Here is a 22606-nt window from a genome sequence, read left to right as displayed (position 1 = left end):
TTGAGCATTAGGATTTATTTATTTTATTCACAGCTGGCCGTTACGTAAGATCGTCCAATCCCGAGGAAATGGCACGTGCCAAGGATCAATTTAGCAAATTCGGAACTGGACAGTCACAAACCGAATATTTGGCAGTATATCGAGAACAACAAAAACAACAAGAACAATCGTTTCCAAAGTCAGTCCAAGAACAATTGACACCACAATCATTCCAAGAACAATTGACACCAAAGTCTTGGAATGAAAAATTGTTTCCAGACTTGATGCAACAACAACAACAACAACAGCAACAGCCAAAGTCAATGTTTGACTTATTGCGCAAAAATTAACGAGCGATTCGATGAAAAAATTATCAATGCCGCCGTCGTCTATTGTCCTGATCATGATTAAAATATGTCAATGTTTTGATTTATTTTGAAAATGTTGTGCATTGGTCAATAAAAATATCGCATGTTTAAATTTGTGTGCTTTTTCTCTTCAAAAAATTACTTTCAATTAATCAATTCATTGTCTATTTGTATCCGGTGCTATGATTGCATTAGCATACTCTAATTTCAATCGAACTAATGCGCAATCAAACATTTTTGCAGATTCAATATGGCATTTGTTTTTCAGTGTACGCTTAACAAAATCCAGAGTACCATGAGCATTGAGCACTGGCTGTTAGCGCATCGATATGTTTAGAAACATCAAAATTATGCTGCTCACCATTTATTGTACAGTAAAAATTCACCATTTCGTGCGGTATTCATAAAAATGTAACACAACGTTAATCTTATCCAATATTTTGCTTGCTTGCAACAATTTGTTGCCATACCATGAAATGTAAGTACATCTTTAATATATACATGGGCAGATTCATACATCAGTTGAATATCAAAAGTGCTGTTTACATCATGCATTATTTTAGTGGGCAGCTCTTGCCCATTTGGGCAGTTCTTAATCCCAAATGGGCAGCTCAAAACTCAAAAATGGGCAGTGTTTTACTTAAATTTTCTTGAAAATGGGCAGCTCTAAAAATTTCCTAAAATAATGCATGGTTTACATGACGAAAGATTAAGTAATTGTCGTTATCAAAATACACGAATGAAGTGTACATGGGAGGAAGAGAAAAAAAGCAAAATTTCACGGTCAATTCAATCTAACTTTCCGTTCCAAAAGATCAAATTAAAACACCATTTCATAACAGTGAACAAAACAATGGATTTACTCCGATTTTTCTTCATTTTAATATTAATGGTAAGCTAATTTCTCGAAAAAATCTACTGATGAAGAGTATTTCGAACAAAAATTAGGTAACAAATTTGACTATTTCGCCTATTAAATGTTTTTAGTTAGGAAATATTGAGAAAAAAAATGAACACACAGTACGCAAACTGATATGGGCAATATTCGTGTTTGAATGATTATTTTTTAATTTCTTTGGCTAGTTGTATTTCGGAAAGGAAACAATATCGAAGCAAGTGGATAATCCGGAACATCGTGCTTGGTCTAATCGTCTTGATAAGAAATTCACCGGAAAATCTTTTTATGATAAGGTTGTTCGACCGTTTATACATGGCAGCTATCACACAGCTCGGTATTTCGGCTATGAAGCAAAAAAACTTTGGACCAGATTAACTGATTCACCAAAAGGTCGAAAACCAAAGAGCGACAGTTGATAAAACAATTATTGGTACGGTTTGTCATTCACTGATACTTCAATACATTTGTACATTTAGTCAATGGAGTTTATTGCAGGATATACGACAAAGAGGTTTTGATTCTTTTATCATCAATGTGTTCCGGTGCGCATATTTTTAGTTTCGCATAATACGAATATCACAGGCATATCTGCGTCTGTGTGACTTGCGTTCGGATTGAAATTATCGCGTTATATGATACAAAAAAAAAATGTATTCTAGACACATTGTTTTATATTCGTATTCGATAGTTCAGATCATCTTTCCAAAAAAATGTACAATCGTTTTTATCTTAACAACTTACTTAAATATATTTTGCCCCATTCGATTCTACTTTAAATAAAGAATAAAGAACTTATGCTTCGGCACACAATTTGCATTGAATAATAATCGCAAAATTTCTCGTACAGTTCAACTCTTGATTTCAACTAAAGTAAAGTTCAATTTGAAAACTTGAAACGTCATAAAGAAACGTTTCAGAAGGTTTGCAGAACAATGGATTCACGCTGTTTTTGTTTCATTTTAATAACAATGGTAAGCTAAAAAAAATCATTAATCCAAACAAATTTAATCACCGATTGAATATTTTCGAAATGAAAGAACGTGTGAAGGCTTGTGCTTGAAAGCACAATAGTATAAAAATCCACAAGAATTTACCAAAGGGATATTGTAATTCTTCTGACCAGAAAAAACACCATCAAACGTCGTGCCCGTAAATTATTTTACATTTAGGTGGTGGAGCTTGAACAAAAGTTCGACACTATGCATAAACTTGGAAAGAGCTTGATAAACTTGATGAAATACATATATTTTATGGTCGTTGCTATACCCCTATGGAATTTACGTCTCGTTCTTTGTACAAATTGTGTATTTTAATAGTTTAAATGGAACAACTTCAATTTCTTTCGGTCTCTTGTCAGTTGTACTTTGGAAGGTCAGAGCATCGTGCGTTGTCTGATAAGCTTGATGAGAAATTGACCGGAAACCGATTTTATGACAAGCCTTTCGTCCCATTGTACATGGCAGCTATCATGGTTCTGAAATGAATAAATTATGCCAAAATCTTTTGCCTTTTTGAATTTTAGGTGCCCGTTATTTCGGCTATGAAGCCCAACAAGCTTTTGATCCCGAGGAATATGCGCGCTCCAAAGCTCAATATAGCAAAGTTGGAACAGGACAGGCACAAACGGGATATTTATTAGCATATCGGCTACAACAACTAAAACGAAAATGGAGCGAATATTTTGGTATTCTTTCTCGCAGCATTATTTTATTTAAAGGTGGCCTTCGTCCATTGTGCTGATAATAAGAAAAGATGTCAATGCATATTCACCAATTTAAATAATTTCTCTTGATTGGGTAACCTTCATATGTTTTTTTTTAAATGGATTTTATTGCAGGACATACGACTACAAAAATGTTTAAATTTACAGTAAGTTTTCTTTGAGTTGTGAGTAGGTGACAAAACGAATGACCCCCGTCAAAAATCGTTTGAACGAGGAGACAATGAACAAATGTGTATTTATTTTATTCACTTAAAATGAAAGCTGAAGACATTTCCAGTTCAGTTTATTATTTATCTCTTTACTCTGTGAAAATTGGCTTATAATAAAAATTGTGACTATTTATTTCCCGCTCCGAGATTGACGTTTGAGTTTAGAAAAAATAAATTGTCCCAAGTTTAAAACGTCTGTTAAAACCCTAAATTTAGTTGCCACAATTGAGAAATGTTCACATGATACAACGACGGAATATGGTAACATTCGTTTACAAAACTTTGTAACGGCCCTTGTTGAACACGGGATGCACATGGCTCAATTTTAGCAGCTCTTCCTTGATCAATCGCGTTATCTCACGTTTTGCTTTCTGTACCGACATCTCGCTGCAACTTTCAATTGCCAAGTAAAGTTTGCGTTCGCCTTCTGGCACGGTTTTACCGGTTGGAACATATGTACCACGCACCGTCAATCCAGCCTCCGAGTATTCCGATATTTGTGCTAAAGCCTCCTTTAAAATTGTTAACAAAAAAAAATCGACATTGATTAGTATTCACGGGCTGTCAAATGATATTAAATTCAAGCAGAAAAAATGATTTGATTTGAATATGAAAAATACCTTGGATGTAACCTTCCATCTGGCTTGTTGCGGGAAATCATTGATTTCCAATTCTTCTTCATATTTCTTAAATGTGTTTTCGGCGCCGGCCGCTATCAGACTGACATCATCCTCTTCTTTCGGTTGATAGTTCAATTTGTTGTTTAGTTTTGCAGCTAATTGCTCAGCAACGGTTTTTGCCTAGTGGGAAAACAAAGAAAACCAAAACAAATTTTAATTACAAATCGGTGAAAAAGCGTAATTGTTTTGAATGATATATATCGAAGTGACGCATAACATACCGTGATCAAAGATTGTGTTGGACCACCCTTAAGAATAGCTTCGGCCGCTTGTTGTGTTGCATCCTTAGCTTCTGAGCCAAGATTCTTGGATATATTTATACGTGATGCTAACCGCTTGGCCAATTCCAATTTCTGTGTCTGTTGAGCAGTTGTCGTGGTGACAGTTGGTTTCACAGTTGCTGGGGCATTTGTGGTTGCAGCTGTGGCACCGCTCACAATCAACGGTGCCTCGATTTCCTTGACATTTCTCTTGGCTGCAAACATATGCTCAATGTGTTGATCTATGTCATTCTCATCTTCGTCCTCTTCATCTGAATCTTGTATACCGAGTGCGGCTTTTTGCATTTTCTTACTCTCTTTGACCGCATTGGCTTCTTGTTCGTCAAACTTGAATCCTTTGCCACTGAAACCACCGCCAGTATGGACTTTTTTACCTTCGGCCTCTTGTGATGCTTTATACTCATCCCACAGCTGACGCAAGTCCGTCGGAACTGCTGTGCCCGACAACTCCAATGCACGTATAATCTCACCAGCATAACGCCCTTGATCTGGAGTCAAAAATGTCCATGCCGAACCCTTGTTTCCAGCTCGCCCCGTTCGACCGCATCGATGCACATAATCTTCGTAATGATTTGGACAATCGTAATTCACAACCAAAATCAATTGTTTCACATCCAAACCACGTGCCGCCACCGATGTTGCAATCAACAACTTTACTCGGCCCGATTTAAAGTCCAAAATGGTGGAATCGCGATCAAACTGATCAATACCGCCATGTAAACTCATGCAATTGTACGATGCCTTCATTAGATCTTTGAGTAGAATGTCGGCATTTTCCTGCTTATCAACAAACACAATGATACTACCGTGCTCTTGATAGTGGCCAAGCAACTCGAGTAATTTGAAGAATTTCGCTTCTTCGTCCAGAACGGCAACATTCTGTTCCACCTCTTTACATACAACTGATCGACCGCCGACTTGCACTTCGATTGGTTTCTTCAAAATTCGACGAGCAAGTGCTTCCATTTGCCTGGGAAAAGTTGCACTAAACATTACAGTCTGTCTATCCGGTCGGATATTGTCAATGATACGCATTACCTGGTTTAAGAAAAATTGGAAAACCAATGAAATCATTTGTATATGTTTCAATGCAATATTTTCTTTTTCAAACACTAACCTGTGGCTCGAAACCCATATCAAACATGCGATCTGCTTCGTCTAGCACAATGTACGTTACTCGTCTGAGGTTCGTCACTCGGCCCGAATTTGCTGCAAGCATGTCAATCATTCGACCTGAAATTTAACGGAATAATTGCAATTTTATATTCAATCTAAATCAATATGATACAGAAAAAGCAATTTGTTAGAAACAAACTGTGCAAAACGTACCTGGTGTACAAACGATAACTTCGGCTCCACGTTTCAATTCAGCGATTTGTTCGGAAATACCAGTGCCGCCATAAACGCAAACCGCACGCAAATTTAGCGATTTGGAGAATTTTTTGATATCTTTGCCGATTTGCATGCACAGCTCTCGTGTTGGCGTCATAATAATTGCGATCGGACCATCACCATCTTCCAATGGCGCTTGATCCAAAATGTGCCGAAACATTGGCAAAATGAAAGCGATCGTTTTGCCACTGCCGGTCTTAGCAATACCAATCAAATCACGGCCACTCATTACAGCTGGAATGGCTTGGCACTGAATTGGTGTCGGTTTATCGAATCCAAGTCGTTTCAGCACATCCATTTCCTTCTTTGAAACGCCACAATGGGCCCAAGTTTTGATTGGTTTCGGGCAACCTTTTCCCTTCACTTGAATCCCCTCCAGCTCCACTTTGTATGCATCGACGTCGGTTGTGGACATTTTGGCTAGTTCAGGTACTTCAACATAAAAATTCTTACGGAATGGCAAATAATTCACGCCGGAGTGATCAATTTTCGCTAGTTCCTTCTTATGTTTATTTGCCAAATTTGCGGCCGTGTCTTTGATATCTTCAACTTCTTCTTCGGACGAATATTCTAAACCGTCTTGATTTTGTTCCATCATTTCGCCTTTGTTTAGCTCTTTATTCTTTTTCGCCACACCACTCATCACCGTCACACCACCGGCCGCTTTGGCTGGCTTCGTGATTTGATTCACTTTGCGCACTTCTTTGTGCACTTCCAACATATACGCGTCCAACGGATCGATGTCATCGTCTTCGTCAGCGTCAACTTCCATTGCTTGTTCTTTCACGTTTGGATTGCTTTTGATTACGATGGGTTTCGGTGGATCGGGTACAACGATGCTGCTGACAGGTGGTGGCGGTGGTGGTGGTTCGTTTACGATGGCAATCTCTTTGGTGATTGGAACTTCTTTTACATCATCATCATCGTCTGATTCATTTTCCAAACTCCATTTTTTCACACTCGGTGCTGGTAAAATGGTCACTTTTTTGCTTTCCAGTTCCTTGCGCTTCCGTTCGGCACGCCATCGTTCAATCCGATCCCGTCGCTTAATCATCTCTTGTTCGAGTCGCTTCTGTTCTTCCTCTTTGTCAACGCAACCCGTTAAATCTAGTGTTTCAATTTCACTGGAACTCTCCCGATGTGATCGGTCGCGATGTGTTGACTTTTCGCGATCATCTCGACGCACACGATCTCTGGACCGTGAACGCTGTTTACTACTTCCTGATCGGTGATCAGATCGTCCTTTATCACGATATTTATCCGTTTGTTTACGCCGACTGCTGCTAGTTCGTTCAACACTTTCCGACCGTGATCGGCTCCTTGAACGGCTGCAATTAAAATGTTCCGATTAATAACGGGGTTTGTATGGATTATTCCAGATTTCATCGCCAAAAATTGTGCTTTTCTTCACAATATCCACTTATTGTTTTGCATACGTTTTAAAACGTCGGTATTCGAGTAAACGCAATAACTTGGGATTTTAAAACTAACAAATAATTAATATTCGATATAATTTAGAATTTACTTACTCTAATCTGGTTCCACGACCCATTCTCACTTTGATTCGACTATGAATCGCTTTGAATACTATTTCTTATTTTATATCAACAAAAACACAAATTGCGAATGTACGATTTGCATTTAATTCATTTAGAAAACATGGAAGAACCACCGAATTGTCAAACTTATTGAATAAAACAACGACAGGAGTCTATACTAAACGTATGTCAAGCCGTTATACAACAACGATTTGAAATTGCATAGAATTGCGTGTTTTTCTTTCAAATTGCACACTGCCATACTTGAAGTATGTCGAAAATGGATTGATTCTAAAATGTAAAATTAATTTCAAAGTAAAACGAAAATTCAATTCATTTTCTCAATTGAAATCAATTTACGAATTTATTCGAAACGAAAAAAAAAAACTCGGCACAGAAAACGCGCTATAGACGGCGCTCGTGTCGCATACATTTTTTGTCTGAGCTGTCAAATGTCAGGCACACCATTTTCACTTGTACGCAGTCACAATAACATTTTGGTCACACATCTCGAAAAGTTTTTCGATTTCGGAGTTCTTAGTGAAAAATATCGTCTACCAAAAATGTCGAAATACGTTGCATTAATTGGTCCAAGAATTAACAGTAAGTAAATATTTTGCAACGACAAAAAGTTTCACTCAATCGCTATTTACTTCATTGATGTTATAACCATGAAAGTCTTTGAGCGGCCTGAACACATTACGTAATGTCATGGCTAAATCATGAAATAACTTTTGTCGAATTGAGATCAAAACAATTGAATTGATAAGCAATGCTTCATAAAATTGACTAAAACAAAATGTTGTCCACTTTTAGCCCCATTCCGTAAGTGGTGCTACAATTTGTCTGGTTTCCGTAAATATGGTAAGGCATTATTGATACTGTCATTCGTTTGTACTGTCTTTAATGATGGTTTGGCTGATTCTAAACAAAATCAATCTCGTCGTTTTTTTTTCTTCTCTATTATAGGTTTGTTTTTGAACGATTGCTACGCAAGCACACCTGAAGTTGAGGAAGCTATCCGTCGTTTGCCACCTGATGTGTTCGATGCCCGCAACAAACGTATCCAGCTTGCGTTCCATCATTCATTGTGCAAAACCTATTTGCCCAAAGAACAGTGGACCAAATATGAAGAAGATGTCAAATACCTAGAACCATACTTGGAGGAAGTTGAACGTGAAAAAGCCGAACAAGACGCTTACGAACACAATAACTTCAGCACCCAATAAGTTCGTTTTTTAAAATGTAATAATTTCTGAAATGTCTCAACTCAATTGTACACCGTGGATATACCAGAGAGACACAATCGACAGAGCAAAATCACTTAAATAAATTGTCATAAAATTAGCATGAAACCAGAGATGTTGAATAAAATTTAAACAAATTTAATGAAAAAAACCAAAATGATGTTCTTATTGTCAATGAATTTGTGTTATTGAATGGAAGATAGCAGTTTCAGTAGGAGTATGAGAGAAAGAGTAATGTACGTTTCCAGATATATGTTCCATGTTTTTTTTTTTTTTTGATATCTCGAAATCTGTCGATGATCCCATGACGTTGCGAATGTATGTGTGCGCCTTATATTTATGTGTCGAATCACATACACAGAGAATCAAAGAGAACGAAACAGAGGTGTTGCAACAAATGTAAATGTACGCACGTGTGAGTGTGTATGTGTGTGTAGGTTTTTGCGTTTCGATGGAGCTACTTTGGATGTACGTATTAATGTGAGAGAGAGAGAGAGAGAGAGAGAGAGAGAGCATTTGACGTTTGCTGTCATGCAATCGACAACAAAATAAACACCCAACACCACAGATATACAGAGCCGAATCGAACGAAAACAATAATTAGAAAATTTTGCGCTTTATGTAGTGAACAGATGAGTTGATAGGTGTTTGTTTGCCCACCGTTTATTGGCGACTACAACTCAAAACGATCAACGAACAAAACTATGCCGAACAAAAATTCGAAAATCAAATAGTTCATTGGGTGATGGGTGTAAAGGAAAATTGTTTGCGGAAAAAAGAGAGAAACATTTAAAATATTGTGTGAGAGCGACCCAAGAAGAAGAAGAAAAAATAAATAATTACACATATCACATGTTAAAGATTCTTGCTTTTTTTTTGCAATAGACTGTAGGCCAGTAATCGAAATAAATTCTTTATCGTGACAGTGAAATATCAACGAACCATTTGTGGCTGTATTCCCATTTACTTTCGCGTACACAAAAACCAAATGCATTTTGGATTCGATTCAATTCAACGAAATGTTGTGATAGATGAATAAAATATCGTGTTTAGCTAAAGTGTGGGACAATTAAGTTTATTGTTTGTCTACACTATTTTTGTTTTGTTTTGTTGTGTTTTTTTTTTTCTTCAAATAATTTTGCTTTCGGAATATTTAAAAACATAATCAACCGGATTATTCAAGAAAACCTGTGTAGTCGGTTCAAGGCATTGCATTACAAAAAGGCGCTCACTTCATTTATTCAATCGCTTGAAATCAGTAAATAATTGACAAACCGAAAATGTTGTGTAGACACACGCAAAAAGCGTATAAATTTTAGTGGCATCGCTAGCCGAAGCAATTTCGTATAGTTTACTTTGTGTTAATTTTGATAAATTTTTTGTTTCATTGTTAAATTGAAAGCGACTGTGGATACAATGACGGATTAATTAATGCTCTTGGTTAAAATCAATAGCGTTGCGATTTGGAGTTCGCAGAACCTCCATTTGAATAATTCGATTGCTGTTCCCATCGGATTTCTAGAATAGATCCACCAGTTTTGGTTTAGTGGACACACACAGAGAGAGAGAGAGAGATAGAGAGAGAGAGAGAGAAAGAGAGAGAGAAAGAGAGAGAGAAAGTATCAAAATGCACTTTTCTATACCAGATACTCAACAGTTCATCTGTAATAATACCGGTGCAAATTTTACTGTAAGTATACAGTCGATGAAAACTGATTAATAACCAACTAAAAGCATTTATAACACGAACACGCTGCGCGAATCAATTCATTCCGTTGTTTTTAATAATTCTTGCGAGATCATAATGAATTTTATCGCAACGAGCACAGGCGATAGAGTGAAAAAAATACCATGTGGTACCAGAGTTGAGATTAATTGAGTTCTGCGTGCGTAAACATACTTTCAAAAAATATCTATGCAATTTGTTATAGTTTTTGTTCATTTCATCTTTTTTACTCTTTGCCGCAATGAACACCAAACGATGCTGAGCACCGCTGCATTAACAATTGATGCAACAACGAAAATCCAATGAATTTTTCTGAAATCATAATAAGAATTTCGATTTTTTTTTTCTTTTAAAAAAATGATAATATTTTTAGAATTTTTGGGAGGAAAAGTAGCTCTTTTGATAAAACGGTTCTGTACTTTAATTAGCGAAAGGGGAATTATAATTCCCGCAAAAATTATTTATAACTATAATTCGCACAAAAAATGCACTTTCAAAAAGTCTCAGACAACAAGACGTAGAGCTTAGGAGACTCAACAGCAGTAATCGAATTCATTATCGTAACTGTAAATTAATGTTATTGGCATTTTTAAACGTAAAATTTCAATTTTCAATTTGTTAACTTGAGTCTTTTTTTTTCTGCCGTAAACTTATTTGCTGAATGATGAATACGAAAGCAAATGCGGTAATTTTATTACCATTATCATGAGACAAATTGACGTGTGTTCATTCAAAACAACTCATCGTATCGTTATTCGTCTTCTTTATTTGAATAATGCATCAGATAGGTACTACTTAATGTAATCATTCTTCGTAATATAAGAAGTAGAAGATTGTTCATATCTTCAATTAGAAAGGGAGAGGCAGAGAGAGAGAGAGAGAGAGAAATAGGGAGAGACTCACATCTCATATGAAGAAGAATCTAATCTCTCGCAAGAAAGAAGAGGATGTGTTCAAAGCTGTTTTTCAAGACATTAACATCAAACAGATAAGTGGTAGAAAAAGGATGATCATTTCCGCCACACACTCTGTTTGTTTTCCAATTCCCAGCCAAAAGATACCAATCCATTGGAATGTAGCCAAATTCAAAGCCATACGAAGCAACACATCAAATGTGAACTTTATTGAATTGAATGAATCACGACACACTAGAAACCAAATCCCATGAGCAAAATTCTGTTAAATCTACTTTCCAACAGTTGTCTGCATCAATCTCGCATCGAACCTCGGTTATTATATATAATGGGCTTGGTTTATGCATGTGCCGAACCGATCGTAAACAACAAAAAGTGTTCTATGCATAATCTCGACTGTCTAAATTGCAATAGTGCTCCGCGTGCGTGCGCGCTCATTCGCAATTTACTACGAGTTGATAAAAGTGGTGATGCGAAGGCAGAATGTATAGGAAGACAACCCACACAACAAAGAGCACCGTATCATAATGCAATTTAAGAAGCGGAGAAGTATAAAAAAAAGCCACCATTCAGCCAGACATCAAACACACAAATCATGTGTCCACTGTAATCATTTCATAAGCCGTTGAATGTTGATATGTGCATGCGTGTGTGTCTGTGTGATGCATACTTGACTTGCATACATTCATACCAAATAAATTGCAACACGTTTACGGTGTGAATAAATAAATAAATTCATCTCATACATTATAATTTAATCAATTTACCAAATGCGTTAAGCCATTTCAATACGTAATAATAGATATGTCAAGCCACTTTTGAAATACAATCGAGGAAAAAAGAAACGAATGCTTTCCAATCAAAGCAAATAATTGCGATAAATATGTAGATTAGCATGGAGAATGATGAATACGATGCATAATTTGTTTTTTTTTTCTGGATGGAAACTAATCATGAAATGCTGTGTTGTTTCGCTAAAGAGTTCTCACACGAACACGCTGAATTGGATTTGTCTCCGCGCTCCACTACCGAACCGCCGAATAGCGGATGAATGAATTAAGTATGATTGAAAACTCGATTCGCTCAAAGAACTCAAACACTTAACGAATTAATATGACACTTTTCGCACTTGCCGCGCTCACAGCCTCTTTTGCTCGGTGGCTTTTTGTCATCGGGTGGAAGCTAAGACCGAAAACAACTTGAATGACAACTGTGACGACGCGACCGCCCTCAATTTCAATAGGAAAATCAATGTAATTTCGTAATTTTTTTCTGAACTAAACAGCGCGTCAATATGAATTTCGTTGATGCTTCCACCCTATGCTTTTTGTCGATATGTTTTGGGTGAACAATTCGGGTGCAGTTCATTGAAAGTTTCTATTTGAAAATTCTTACAAAGAGTAAACTAGTTCGAATACGATGAATGAATATGTCCAAAAATGAAAATTTGGAATTATTTCCAAATCAATTTGCTTCGATTACTTAATGAAAAATTGTCTACTTAAAATGTTGGCAATCAAATAGCACCCGTTGATTTTGATTATTCAATAAAAAATTATGGAAATGGATGCTACTGAAAAATGTGCATGAATGATAGGAAAGCACACGCTTAATTGACTGTGCTGTTGAGACAACAACAACGCACAGATTTTAAAACATTCCGTTTGTTGAAAGATTCGAATATATTTGCCGCTATCGTCGGTTGCACGATGAGCATTTATCGAAATATGCATAAACATCATTCAATAAATCGTTTATCAAATAAAAGTGCGCGCCAAGTCAAACAGTTCATTTGCCTTTTTGTTTTGTTGTTGTTGCTATTGTGTGTATTGTTATCAAAATCTCGAGTGCTCAATGCGTCTGAGTTACTCGAAGTGTCTCCAATTATTGTCGTCATCATCGTCATCATCATTTCTTTTTATATCAAAATCACTCTCATTCTGCCATCTAATTCGATTTCCTTTTTTTTTCTTTCTCTTTCGCTGCTTTCCCAATTTAAATAAAACAGGGCTTCAATATACATATTAACGGGTGTTTCCATTGTTGTCTGCGATACAAGCAAATCCATTGTTTGCACGAGCAATTGAAACGATGTTTTCCCGGTTTTGTGCTGCCACCGTTTCCATCGAAGAAATTTTTGCCACTCACACAAAATCAATTGGAGCAACGACGATCACATCTGGAACGTTATATTCAATTGGTTGGCCAAGTAAGTCCAACGGCAAAACTCGGCCGTAATTCGTGATTTTTCTGTTTTTTTTTTTTTAACTTAGTACTAATTTTTTTTAATTCGATTATCAATTTTTTTACATTAAATTTATTCAATTGGCCAGGATCCTGTCTTTTCGAAATGTGAACTATTGCGATGTTTTCTACTGAATGCCCAACAAGAATCGGCCCAAATTCAACCGCATGAAGTCACATTAGACGTTTACTTAATGAATGGCTATCGTATTCCGGTCAGTTGCTACACAACCGATTTTACTAGCAAAATTCTGGAGAAGGCCGCACAAAATATCGATTTAGCGCCACAATTTGTCGAATACTTTACCCTGTATTTGATGCGTACCGAAAAGAATGGCGATACAACATTGGTACGACGATTAATGGACTTTGAAGCACCGTACATGACGCAACGGGTGCTCAACGATTGCCAAATAGTCATAAGAAAAAGGCAAGAGCAATTTTGAATTGATATGTCAAATATTGAACGTTGATTGCTTGATGTCTAAACTATTATAACATTTGCCTCTATTTCAAACAAAACAGCTACTGGGACTGTATATACGATCAAGCATTGTTTGACAACAGTGTTGCCCTGAACCTATTGTACATCTTAACATTAAGCGATGTTGATCGTGACTGGATCTTAAGTGGGCCTGACATTCGTGATCAATTGTATGAGCTGCAAGGGAAAGGGAACAAAAAAGAAGTAAGTCCAACGGCAAAACTCGGCTGTTTTTCGTGATTTTTCTGGTTTTTTTTTTTTAACTTAGTACTAATTTTCTTTTTAATTCGATCATCAAATTTTTTACTTTAAATTTAGAATTAAATTCTATAAAATTGAGCATCCAAATTATCCAGTATGATCTTTTTCATTTTCAGTATTTACAAATCGCAAGAAAACTGCCGTCGTATGGAAGCATCAAATTTTCGAATGCAACCGCTGATTATCCATACGTAAATAATCTCGTGAATATATTGATTGGCAATAAGGAGTTATCCATTCAAAGCACTACAAACGATGGCAAATGCCAAGAAACTAAATTCAAAATAACACGAATGCGTTGCTGGCGAGTCACAACCAATTACAACGTAAGATTTTGACGATTTCATTAAGAAAAGCTCTTCGTCGGTTTCATTAAAAATGGTGAATGTTGTTTATGGATTTCATTTGGTTTTATCGTTCATTTATTTCATGTTGATCAGAATGAGGAGAATTCGTCACGCTCAACAGCTGATGCAGGATGTAATAGCAATAGCGATTCAAATTGCCCGACGATGGAGCTCTCTTTTGAATATTTAATGGCTAAAAATATTCTACAATGGATTACAATTACCAGCGAACATGCAATGCTTATATCGGTGTGTTTGCAGAGCATTGTCGATGAACTGTTAAATCAGAAGGATGGCCACGATCTACGCCAAAACATTGACTCGGTAAAGTACATCGCTCCTTGTTCTCTTCCACTTCTTCTTCATCGTTTTTTTTTCTTTATCTCATTTTCATCCATCGTTTGCGTCTTTTTCCCTTCTTTTCATATTTCTAACGTCATTTTCCCCCCTATTAATCGAACTTATCTCATGAAAACAGGAGCAGCCAACTAAACGACAACCGCCCCAATCTCTACCGGTGCTTACCTATATTCGTCGTGATGGCCAAATGTGTAAAAATAACAAAAAAGAAGAGGTTCGACGCATTTCATCAACCAGCTCAAATGAAACCATCTCTAGTTTGGTAAATATTCATTTTCTATTCCATTCATTTCATTTCTAATCAAATTAAATTTGAATGGAACTTATGACTGATTCAAAATAAAATGTCTAAAATGTTGGTATTTGCAGACGGAAAGCGACGTACCGCTAAATGTTACGGGCGAAACATTCTCATTTCGCAAAAAGCTAAAGGAGAAGTTATCCACAAACACAACCGTATTCTTCCGCAATGGCAAAGACTCTTCCGTTCACAATGATGCATTTGAAGAAATTGGTGACGATGATTTATAGTTCAAATGAATCGACATAAAAACACGAAATTCATTTCGAGGCCAATCTATTACTCTTAGAAACCATGTCAATCCATTTATATTTTGTACTACATTTGATAATGTACAATTGTACATAGAATTTAATTAGTTTTAGTAAACACAGAGAGTGTAACTCCGAGGAGGAGGAATGGTGAGGAGGTGAATGAGGAGGAGGAGTGCGCCGAGGAGGTTCCTCCACCTCACATGAGGAGAAAATAAAAATTACCAAAATTTATATGCCTCAATTTTGGTAATTTTTATTTCCTTCTCATTCACCTCCTCACCGTTCCTCCTTCTCGGAGTTACACTCCCTGAGTAAACATGATCAAAAGTCTACCATGAATATAAATTTTTTTTCGACTTTGTTAAATAAGTTGCCATCGATTTCTTTTTTTTTTTAAAAGAAGATCATTTGAATGCATTGCATTTTTTCTTGATCGAGAGCTCTCTTTTTTTGCTAAATATCATTTTTGAGAAAATAAAAACACATACCATTAGCCTAAGGATTTGTTTCTAGATTTTTAATAATGTAAAAAAAAGCAAATTGTTATTTTTGTACGGATTAATATTTTTTTTCTTGGCTGAACCAAGGTTTTATTCAATTTTTGTGAACTTATTCCGATTCATTTGAGCGCAACAATAATTCGTAATGTAAACTCATATCGATTTGTTTTTATAAAATGGGAATTAGCTCTTAAGATCATGGTTTAACTACCACATTCAATTCAGCAGCATTTTTTGCACCTTTTATTTGTTTTATTGTTGAGAAAATAATTTGTTTATGTTTAATAACAAAAACTCTCTATTATAAATATATCATTTTCTATGGGAAACACCACATATATCATATGGGTTAAATCAATAAAGAAAAATCATGGAATAGAAATGTTTGCATTTTTTTTCTTCGAATGTTATTGGAGAAATATGTTCCCAATATATCCACTTCCATTCGAAATCAATTCAATATTAGAGTTAATTTTACAAATTATAACTTCTGAACACAATCCAATAGGGGGTATGAATCACAGAAAGGTGCACATAAATAATGTTCCTTCTTTTTTTCGTTGTTGATGAGTTCATGTTCAAAGATTTGTGGGTTTCAAAGAACAATATCAAGAATAAATCCATTCGCATCCGCTTTTTTTAAGGAAATATACTGCGTACAGACAGGTATATATACATTGATATACCTTCGCGTTAAATAACGCGTTCGCTGGCACCGAAGTATTAGCTGACGCGTGCGCTCAACGCAAAGGTATACTTTTTAGCATATACCGATACACATTTACATACACTTGCGGTAAACGATGAACTATCTCTGGTTTACTACTGTGTCCAAAAAGTAAGGTGACATTGCATTTAAAATTTAGCGCGCTGGGGAATTTGAAAAAATCCTTTTATTTTTAGGTTGGTAGGACTGTCTTTGACATCCCTGCCAAATTACACGTCAAAATATTCATTAGTGTTTGAGATACGCTTCGTTTTGTGGACTGCTAAAAGTGAATTTCTCGTTTTTTGCGATGTCGAAATTTGTTGATCAAAGAATTTGCATTAAATTTTGTTTGCGGAATCAATTTTCTGCTGCGGATTCGTTGAGGATGGTGCAGAAAGCCTTTGGTGATGAGGCTATGTCGAAAAAAAATGTTTACAAGTGGTATAGTGAGTTCCAAGCAGGCCGTGAATGTGTCGAAGACGAAGAGCGTGCTGGGCGACCATCAACCTCAACCGACGAAGCTCACGTCCAAAAAATTAAAGATTTGGTGTTGGAAAACCGTCGATTAACGATTAGAGACCTTGCTGATGATATTGGCATATCGAAAGGCTCAGTCAATACCATTTTGAAGGATGTTTTGGGCCTCAAACGCGTCAAATCTCGACTGGTACCGAAATCATTGAATTTTTTGGAAAAAAGGTGTCGAGTTGACGTGTGTGAAACAATGCTTTCTGACTACATTGACAAGACGAAATGCATGATCACTGGAGACGAGACTTGGATCTATGCTTACGACCCGGAAACAACCGACCAATCGAGCGAATATCGTGCCAAAGGTGAGCCGAGACCAAAAAAACCGCGCCAAAGTCGCTCAAAAATCAAGGTCATGTTGACTGTTTTCTTCGATTATCGGGGTGTTGTGCATTATGAGTTCCTTCCCCCGGGTCAAACAGTCAACAAGGAATATTATTTGAGTGTTATGCGTCGTTTGCGTAACGCTATCCGCCGAAAGAGGCCGGAATTGTGGAAAGACAACTCTTGGTTTTTGCACCATTATAATGCATCGTCTCACAATGCGATCATTCTTCGTGAACATTTCGCCAAAAACTCGACTCATATCGTTCCACAACCACCGTATTCACCTGATTTGGCACCGTGCGACTTCTGGCTGTTCAACAAGCTCAAAAGACCGCTCCGGGGACACCGTTTTGAGACGATAGAGCAGATTGAAGCCGCAGCGAAGACGGAGCTGAGGGCCATCCCTGAAGTCGACTTTTTCAACTGTTTCGAAGATTGGAAAATCCGTTGGCATAAGTGCATTGTATCGGGAGGGGATTACTTTGAAGGCGATGAAATTGATTTGGAAGAATAAATAAAGAATTTTCAAAATAAATGCAATGTCACCTTACTTTTTGGACACAGTAGTATTATGACATGGCAATATTGTTTGATTTCCCTGCGATCCATGGTGGCGTTGAGGGAACCTAAATTTTTTACAAATTACAATTTATATTCAAATTCAGGCGAATTTAAACTTTAAAAGATTTAATGAAACTTATGAGTCAAGACTAAAGAAAAATAGCGATAATTTGGGGTTATTGACAAATACATCAGCACAGATGAACGTTAGATAACGGTTGAAGTATTTGAAAAAGTATCTGGGACAGCATAATTTGGCAATACCAAATTGGCATCTTGTATGATAAAGTAAAGCAAGTTGCTCCTACAAAGGGTAAGTTTCAAAATCAGAATATGCATCCGACAATAACGTTCCACTTCTGTGACCATTTCGTCGATTACGTTGCAGTAATTGAATTTTCTTGGAACAAGAGAAAAATATTCTCCAATCGAAAGTATAATACCAAAAATTTGAATCCGTTTCCAGTCGTTAATATGTCAATTCGGCATGCACCGAAAAAAAAATGTATTTAACCAACAAGGGGACCGAATTGATAAAAAAACGAGATTCTATAAACTTATATATTTGCCACGCGGTGATCGAAAGAACTGTATAGTTTATATGAAGGTTTTGTTTATAAACAACAATTTTGTTTTCAAACAAACTATCCTGTGTAAATATATTGCTGCAAAACAGTTTGAATGCGATCAACATTCAAGTCGATGTGAATGTTGATTTTGTTTTGTCTTGAAGTATTTCGATGTATATAGTTCTGATAGTGAGTTTCTAAACGTTTAAAGCTTTTGAGAGCAACACAATGCGCTGATGTCATCACAATTCAGTGCTCATCAGCGGCATTCATTTCTCCGCGTAGCAAGTATACAGGAGAGCAACAATTTGTCACGAAAATTAAAACGATTCGATACGGACTGAGGCATTTCTTATTATTCCGCTCTTATTCGGTGCTTTGCTGTCATTCGATTTTTAGCTCACCAACGAAAAGGTTCATTTTGTGATTGAAAGAAAAAAAAATACTAAAAATTGTAACAGACCGAATCCAATAGAAAGTGATAGTGAAGTAGTAGAATTAATCAAGACCAAATAATGGGAATAAGTGGACTCAATACGTTTATCGTTGAATTCCATGTCAGTGAGCGTATTAGCATGCCCGAGGAGATCGAGAAATGGAAAGTGTAAGTTAAATGTCATTCTAGAAATGTATCATTCATTCATTTGGCGTTCATTTTTAAATTTAGCCAAAACAATGGGCAAGTGCCAACAATATTGATCGATTTGAAAGAAGCGGCACAAATTTTCATGCGATATGGAACAGGTGAAATGAATGTGGCTCTAGGTGGTTGTTTCACTTACTATCGCAACCGAATGATTGAATTTATGAAAAATTTCGGCGAAACGAATGCAAAGATGGTTTTTTTCATGGCCGGCCGAAAGTACACCGATGATTTGGAATTCTTTATCCAAGCACGTGAATCCGCTTACATACAAAGTTTGGATGTTTTAGATAAAATTGAAGGTTACTCTGATTACAAGGAGCTGGAGGATGCATTTCGAAAGAAGTTTCAAAATTTCCATTGCGATTTTCGAATGGTTTCGACATTCGAATATAATTTGGAAAGGTTGGTTCGGCGTCACGGCGATTTCCATGTAAATTACGTGAAACACAATCAAGTAATTGCCCGATATGCCAATGAGCATGCAGATGAAGTGTTGGCTATCATAACCAATGACACTGATTTCATGGCATTTGAAGGTGATTTCCAATTCTGGAAGGCCAATGATACTAACGTTACTGACATGACTTGCTACCGATACTGTCGACGAACGCTGTGTGATGATCTTGGTTTGGATTTTCACCAAATGAAATTACTTGGTGCATTGTGTGGCACAAAGTATTTATCGACACATTTGGTCTCTGATTTTCTGAATGGACTAGCTAGTACCAATGATGATCCGATTAAAATTGGCAAAATATGGAATGTTTCGGCATATATAAAACAACAACCGTATGAGGTGGTCAACAACAAGCCAAAATTCGACTTAGAGCATATCAGCAAGGATGTTTTTGGGTCGAAATACACGCCCGAGCAGCTGAATAGCATTGCAAACAGCCTGAAAATATACGATTTAGATTTGGTCGATGATCCTGAACCGAATGATTCCTTCTTGAAAAAACATAACACGTTCCTGTACAAGCTCTCCACCGGTGACACATTTTGTGTTATAGACATTGAATACATTGATTTTCGCAACTACACGTCCAAAAGCTATGCTGAGTTGATCATGCCCATTTTGATGAAAATGTGTGGAATTTTGTTCAAAGACAATATTCCTCGTCCCGAAGTACGCAAGATCTGTATGAAACATGCACACGATGAACCGTTCAAAGTGACCGAAGAAGAAATCGTTTATCCACCAAGTGAGTTATAATACTATGTGTTTGAAGCGAAACTTTTTTCAACTCAACAAATCAATTTTTTGCAGTGGAATTGCCCGAATTGTTCGACTTGATTTTCAAGCGTAGAGAAAAACATTCCGATGCACTTCATTGGTCCCTACTCGAATGGATTCTTGACTTGAATGGAGACTTCATGGAAAAACTGCGGGCAAATAATCATTCAAACAAACTATCAGCCGTTATTATCACTCTAAAATATTTCATCCAGGTACTTTAACATTTTTGAATGTCTCTAAATTATAAATGAAGTAATATATGTACAATTTTTAAATTGGTATATAGCCATCAACATATTCGTAAAGCAATGTTACTTTCAATCTCTTTTAATTCTATTTATTCTATTTTCAAACCGACTACAGCATGGGGAGCTATCAACTTATGAAGCAAATGCCATCTTGATCACTGAATATAAAATACATCGTTGTGGCTCAAGTAAATTTGAGCTTCACAATGTGCCGAATATTCACTACATTCGAATCGCTCATTTGTACGTGAAAATGTACGTCGTCATTTCGCATTGCTTAGGGATCTGTGGCCTTCGAGACATGACGGTAAGAGATTATTCACGTTGATATTTCATTGTAATGAACTGAATAGCTATGATAATAGAAAGCGAATGCGTTTTATTTTAATTTTGATCAAACTTTTTACTTTAGATTTAATGGACTAGTTTCGTCAATCTCAACATTTCATACTCTTGCTTGATCGCAAAACTTAAATTACCTTTCATTTTAGAATTTAATACGATTTGATGGGCCCGTCTTCCTTAAAACCATGGAGGAATTCGAAACAACCTATGACCAGCAGAAGCAACAACTCAATGCAATCGGACTGGATTTCTTCACTAATTAATGCTTGTATCGTTCGAGCTATTATATGCTGTTCTAATGCAGTCAAGCCGAAAAAAGAAATCAAACAAATAGATGGAATTCACATTTTTAGTAATAGCGCAAACCCATGAATTATTATCAAATAATATCAAAACATTCATTCCTATTTTAGTCCAAGTAATACGGTAACAAACTTTTGATGTTAAAAAACAGCCATCATTTAGCTTATGGAATAAGTAGTCTTTTTTATTTCTTATTTTTTCATTATAGTGTTAAACAGGAATATCCCAATAACATTCTTCACTTATGTGTTCTGATCAAAATTTTGTTAAATTTTAATTTTACATTATCTAATTACTTTCTTTTTTTCATTTGTTATTGCTAGCAAAAATACTTGCAACAATAGATTTTGTCATAAACAAACCTTTTCATTCGATTCCATTACATTTATGATTTGTTTATAGCATTGAAATTCCAAATGCATTTCAAAAGTAAAGGTCGACAAGAGAGAAATATCTCTATATGACTTTAATTAGCTTCAAATGGCACAATAATCGTTTTGGAATATAATAAAATTAATGAAACCAACAGAATCGAGAAATGATATTTATTCATTTAGTTTGTTCTTCTTGAAATGAAAAAAAATTATCAGAAATTCTCCAGTTTCTTTAGCTATTAACAGTTTGGAAAGGTGAAGAGCACTGATGTAGGTATTAAAATGAGGTAAGTAGAAGTGATGATTTCTTTGAAGGGTTCTTTCAAGTTATACATTTCACCGAGCTTCATAAACAGGTATTTATAAAACAAATACCCGCAAATAATTTATTCTGCATCAAGCTGTAAATTTTTGTCGCTAGGTTATTTTCAAAGTTCAAACTTGAACATTTGATTAAATTATGATTATAAACGAAGATATTGGTTTGCCAAATGAAACCATTATGAAGACGTTTCCTATCTGAATGCAATATTCTTTGTACTCAAAGATATTGTTTCAAATTTCTTTTGTATGTTCGGTCCCATATATGTTTTTGGGGGTTCATTCTCTAGTTTCACACACCGTACAACATTATTTCAACAAAATTTTGGAATCTGAACTTCGTTGCGGACTATGCACGTTGCACATTGACGCTCAACATGAAATAAACTCACAGAAAAAAGGAAAGAAAAATTCATTATTATAAACAGAAAGTTTAAACAAACAGTCTTATCTAAATGCATTGACGAAAAACAGTTCAAATGTGATCAATATTCAAGTCGATGTGAATGTTTATTTTGTTCTGTCTTAAATCACTTCGCTGTATAGCTCTGATAGTGAGTTTGTTTATAAACTTTTATAGCCTTTTTTTTAAAAATTTCTCTCTACGCTTCTTTGCCTTTATATCCAATAGTGTGTTGGAACGAGAGCAACACAATGTGCTGATCTCATCAAAATCGAGTATAGGAGAGCAACAATTTGTCACGAAAATTAAAACGATTCGATACGGAC

General features: G+C 36.0%; 5 protein-coding genes and 1 long non-coding RNA gene across 7 annotated transcripts in view; 5 read left to right on the top strand and 1 right to left on the bottom strand.

The window, feature by feature from the left end:
- The window catches only part of LOC129577636 (uncharacterized), a 1365-nt gene extending 661 nt beyond the window's left edge, over positions 1 to 704 (top strand). The window contains exons 3-4 of the mRNA XM_055465044.1: positions 34 to 462; positions 591 to 704. Coding sequence (XP_055321019.1) covers positions 34 to 329 — 296 coding nt within the window. The 3' untranslated portion in view covers positions 330 to 462; positions 591 to 704. The remainder of the gene's footprint in view (positions 1 to 33; positions 463 to 590) is intronic.
- Positions 705 to 1129: 425 nt separating this feature from the next.
- On the top strand, positions 1130 to 1996 carry LOC129577637 (uncharacterized). Its single transcript, XR_008689028.1, has 3 exons — positions 1130 to 1239; positions 1431 to 1675; positions 1741 to 1996. It is a non-coding gene; the product is annotated as an uncharacterized LOC129577637 (long non-coding RNA).
- Positions 1997 to 3203: 1207 nt separating this feature from the next.
- On the bottom strand, positions 3204 to 7490 carry LOC129577623 (probable ATP-dependent RNA helicase DDX46). Its single transcript, XM_055465024.1, has 6 exons — positions 7060 to 7490; positions 5468 to 6858; positions 5256 to 5371; positions 4079 to 5176; positions 3798 to 3977; positions 3204 to 3689 (listed from the first exon to the last, which is right to left on the bottom strand). The coding sequence occupies exons 1-6, from the start codon at positions 7080 to 7082 to the stop codon at positions 3450 to 3452; spliced, it is 3048 nt and encodes a 1015-aa protein (XP_055320999.1). The 5' UTR covers positions 7083 to 7490; the 3' UTR covers positions 3204 to 3449.
- A 21-nt stretch (positions 7491 to 7511) lies between these two features.
- LOC129577634 (cytochrome b-c1 complex subunit 7-like) lies at positions 7512 to 8466 on the top strand. The gene is made up of 3 exons (XM_055465042.1): positions 7512 to 7671; positions 7885 to 7932; positions 8038 to 8466. Exons 1-3 carry the CDS (start codon positions 7521 to 7523, stop codon positions 8295 to 8297), a joined length of 459 nt encoding a protein of 152 aa, XP_055321017.1. The 5' UTR covers positions 7512 to 7520; the 3' UTR covers positions 8298 to 8466.
- A 396-nt stretch (positions 8467 to 8862) lies between these two features.
- Positions 8863 to 16088, top strand: LOC129577631 (sorting nexin-17). Its single transcript, XM_055465034.1, has 8 exons — positions 8863 to 10005; positions 12964 to 13164; positions 13289 to 13629; positions 13725 to 13887; positions 14061 to 14270; positions 14385 to 14615; positions 14770 to 14913; positions 15021 to 16088. Exons 1-8 carry the CDS (start codon positions 9943 to 9945, stop codon positions 15180 to 15182), a joined length of 1515 nt encoding a protein of 504 aa, XP_055321009.1. The 5' UTR covers positions 8863 to 9942; the 3' UTR covers positions 15183 to 16088.
- Positions 16089 to 18652: 2564 nt separating this feature from the next.
- Positions 18653 to 22606, top strand: part of LOC129577628 (uncharacterized) — a 5627-nt gene continuing 1673 nt past the window's right edge. Inside the window, exons 1-5 of one of the 2 annotated variants that reach the window (XM_055465032.1) lie at positions 18653 to 19007; positions 19071 to 20251; positions 20317 to 20498; positions 20650 to 20841; positions 21026 to 21708. In XM_055465032.1, the coding sequence (XP_055321007.1) occupies positions 18919 to 19007; positions 19071 to 20251; positions 20317 to 20498; positions 20650 to 20841; positions 21026 to 21142 (1761 nt within the window). In that variant the 5' untranslated portion in view covers positions 18653 to 18918 and the 3' untranslated portion in view covers positions 21143 to 21708. Of the gene's footprint in view, positions 19008 to 19070; positions 20252 to 20316; positions 20499 to 20649; positions 20842 to 21025; positions 21709 to 22606 lie in introns of those variants that run through there. The other variant, XR_008689027.1, reaches the window with a different exon arrangement.

The sequence above is a fragment of the Sitodiplosis mosellana genome, unplaced genomic scaffold (assembly GCF_009176505.1).
Source record: "Sitodiplosis mosellana isolate CC-2019 unplaced genomic scaffold, AAFC_SMos_1.0 Smas_scaffold_6197, whole genome shotgun sequence".
Classification (NCBI taxonomy): Eukaryota; Metazoa; Arthropoda; class Insecta; order Diptera; family Cecidomyiidae; genus Sitodiplosis; species Sitodiplosis mosellana.
Note: the sequence above shows the minus strand (reverse complement) of the source record. Positions and strands in the feature narration are given on the sequence as shown.

Coding starts and splice junctions, on each gene's coding strand:
- LOC129577623 (XM_055465024.1), bottom strand. CDS start 7,082: ATGGGTCGTGGAACCAGATTAGA. Junction 3,978..4,078: donor CAACACAATCTTTGATCACG/GTATGTTATGCG, acceptor TTTTCCCACTAG/GCAAAAACCGTTGCTGAGCA. Junction 3,690..3,797: donor GATGGAAGGTTACATCCAAG/GTATTTTTCATA, acceptor ACAATTTTAAAG/GAGGCTTTAGCACAAATATC.
- LOC129577634 (XM_055465042.1), top strand. CDS start 7,521: ATGTCAGGCACACCATTTTCACTTGTACGCAGTCACAATAACATTTTG. Junction 7,672..7,884: donor AATTGGTCCAAGAATTAACA/GTAAGTAAATAT, acceptor GTCCACTTTTAG/CCCCATTCCGTAAGTGGTGC. Junction 7,933..8,037: donor GTCTGGTTTCCGTAAATATG/GTAAGGCATTAT, acceptor TCTCTATTATAG/GTTTGTTTTTGAACGATTGC.
- LOC129577631 (XM_055465034.1), top strand. CDS start 9,943: ATGCACTTTTCTATACCAGATACTCAACAGTTCATCTGTAATAATACC. Junction 13,165..13,288: donor ATATTCAATTGGTTGGCCAA/GTAAGTCCAACG, acceptor TCAATTGGCCAG/GATCCTGTCTTTTCGAAATG. Junction 14,271..14,384: donor GAGTCACAACCAATTACAAC/GTAAGATTTTGA, acceptor CATGTTGATCAG/AATGAGGAGAATTCGTCACG.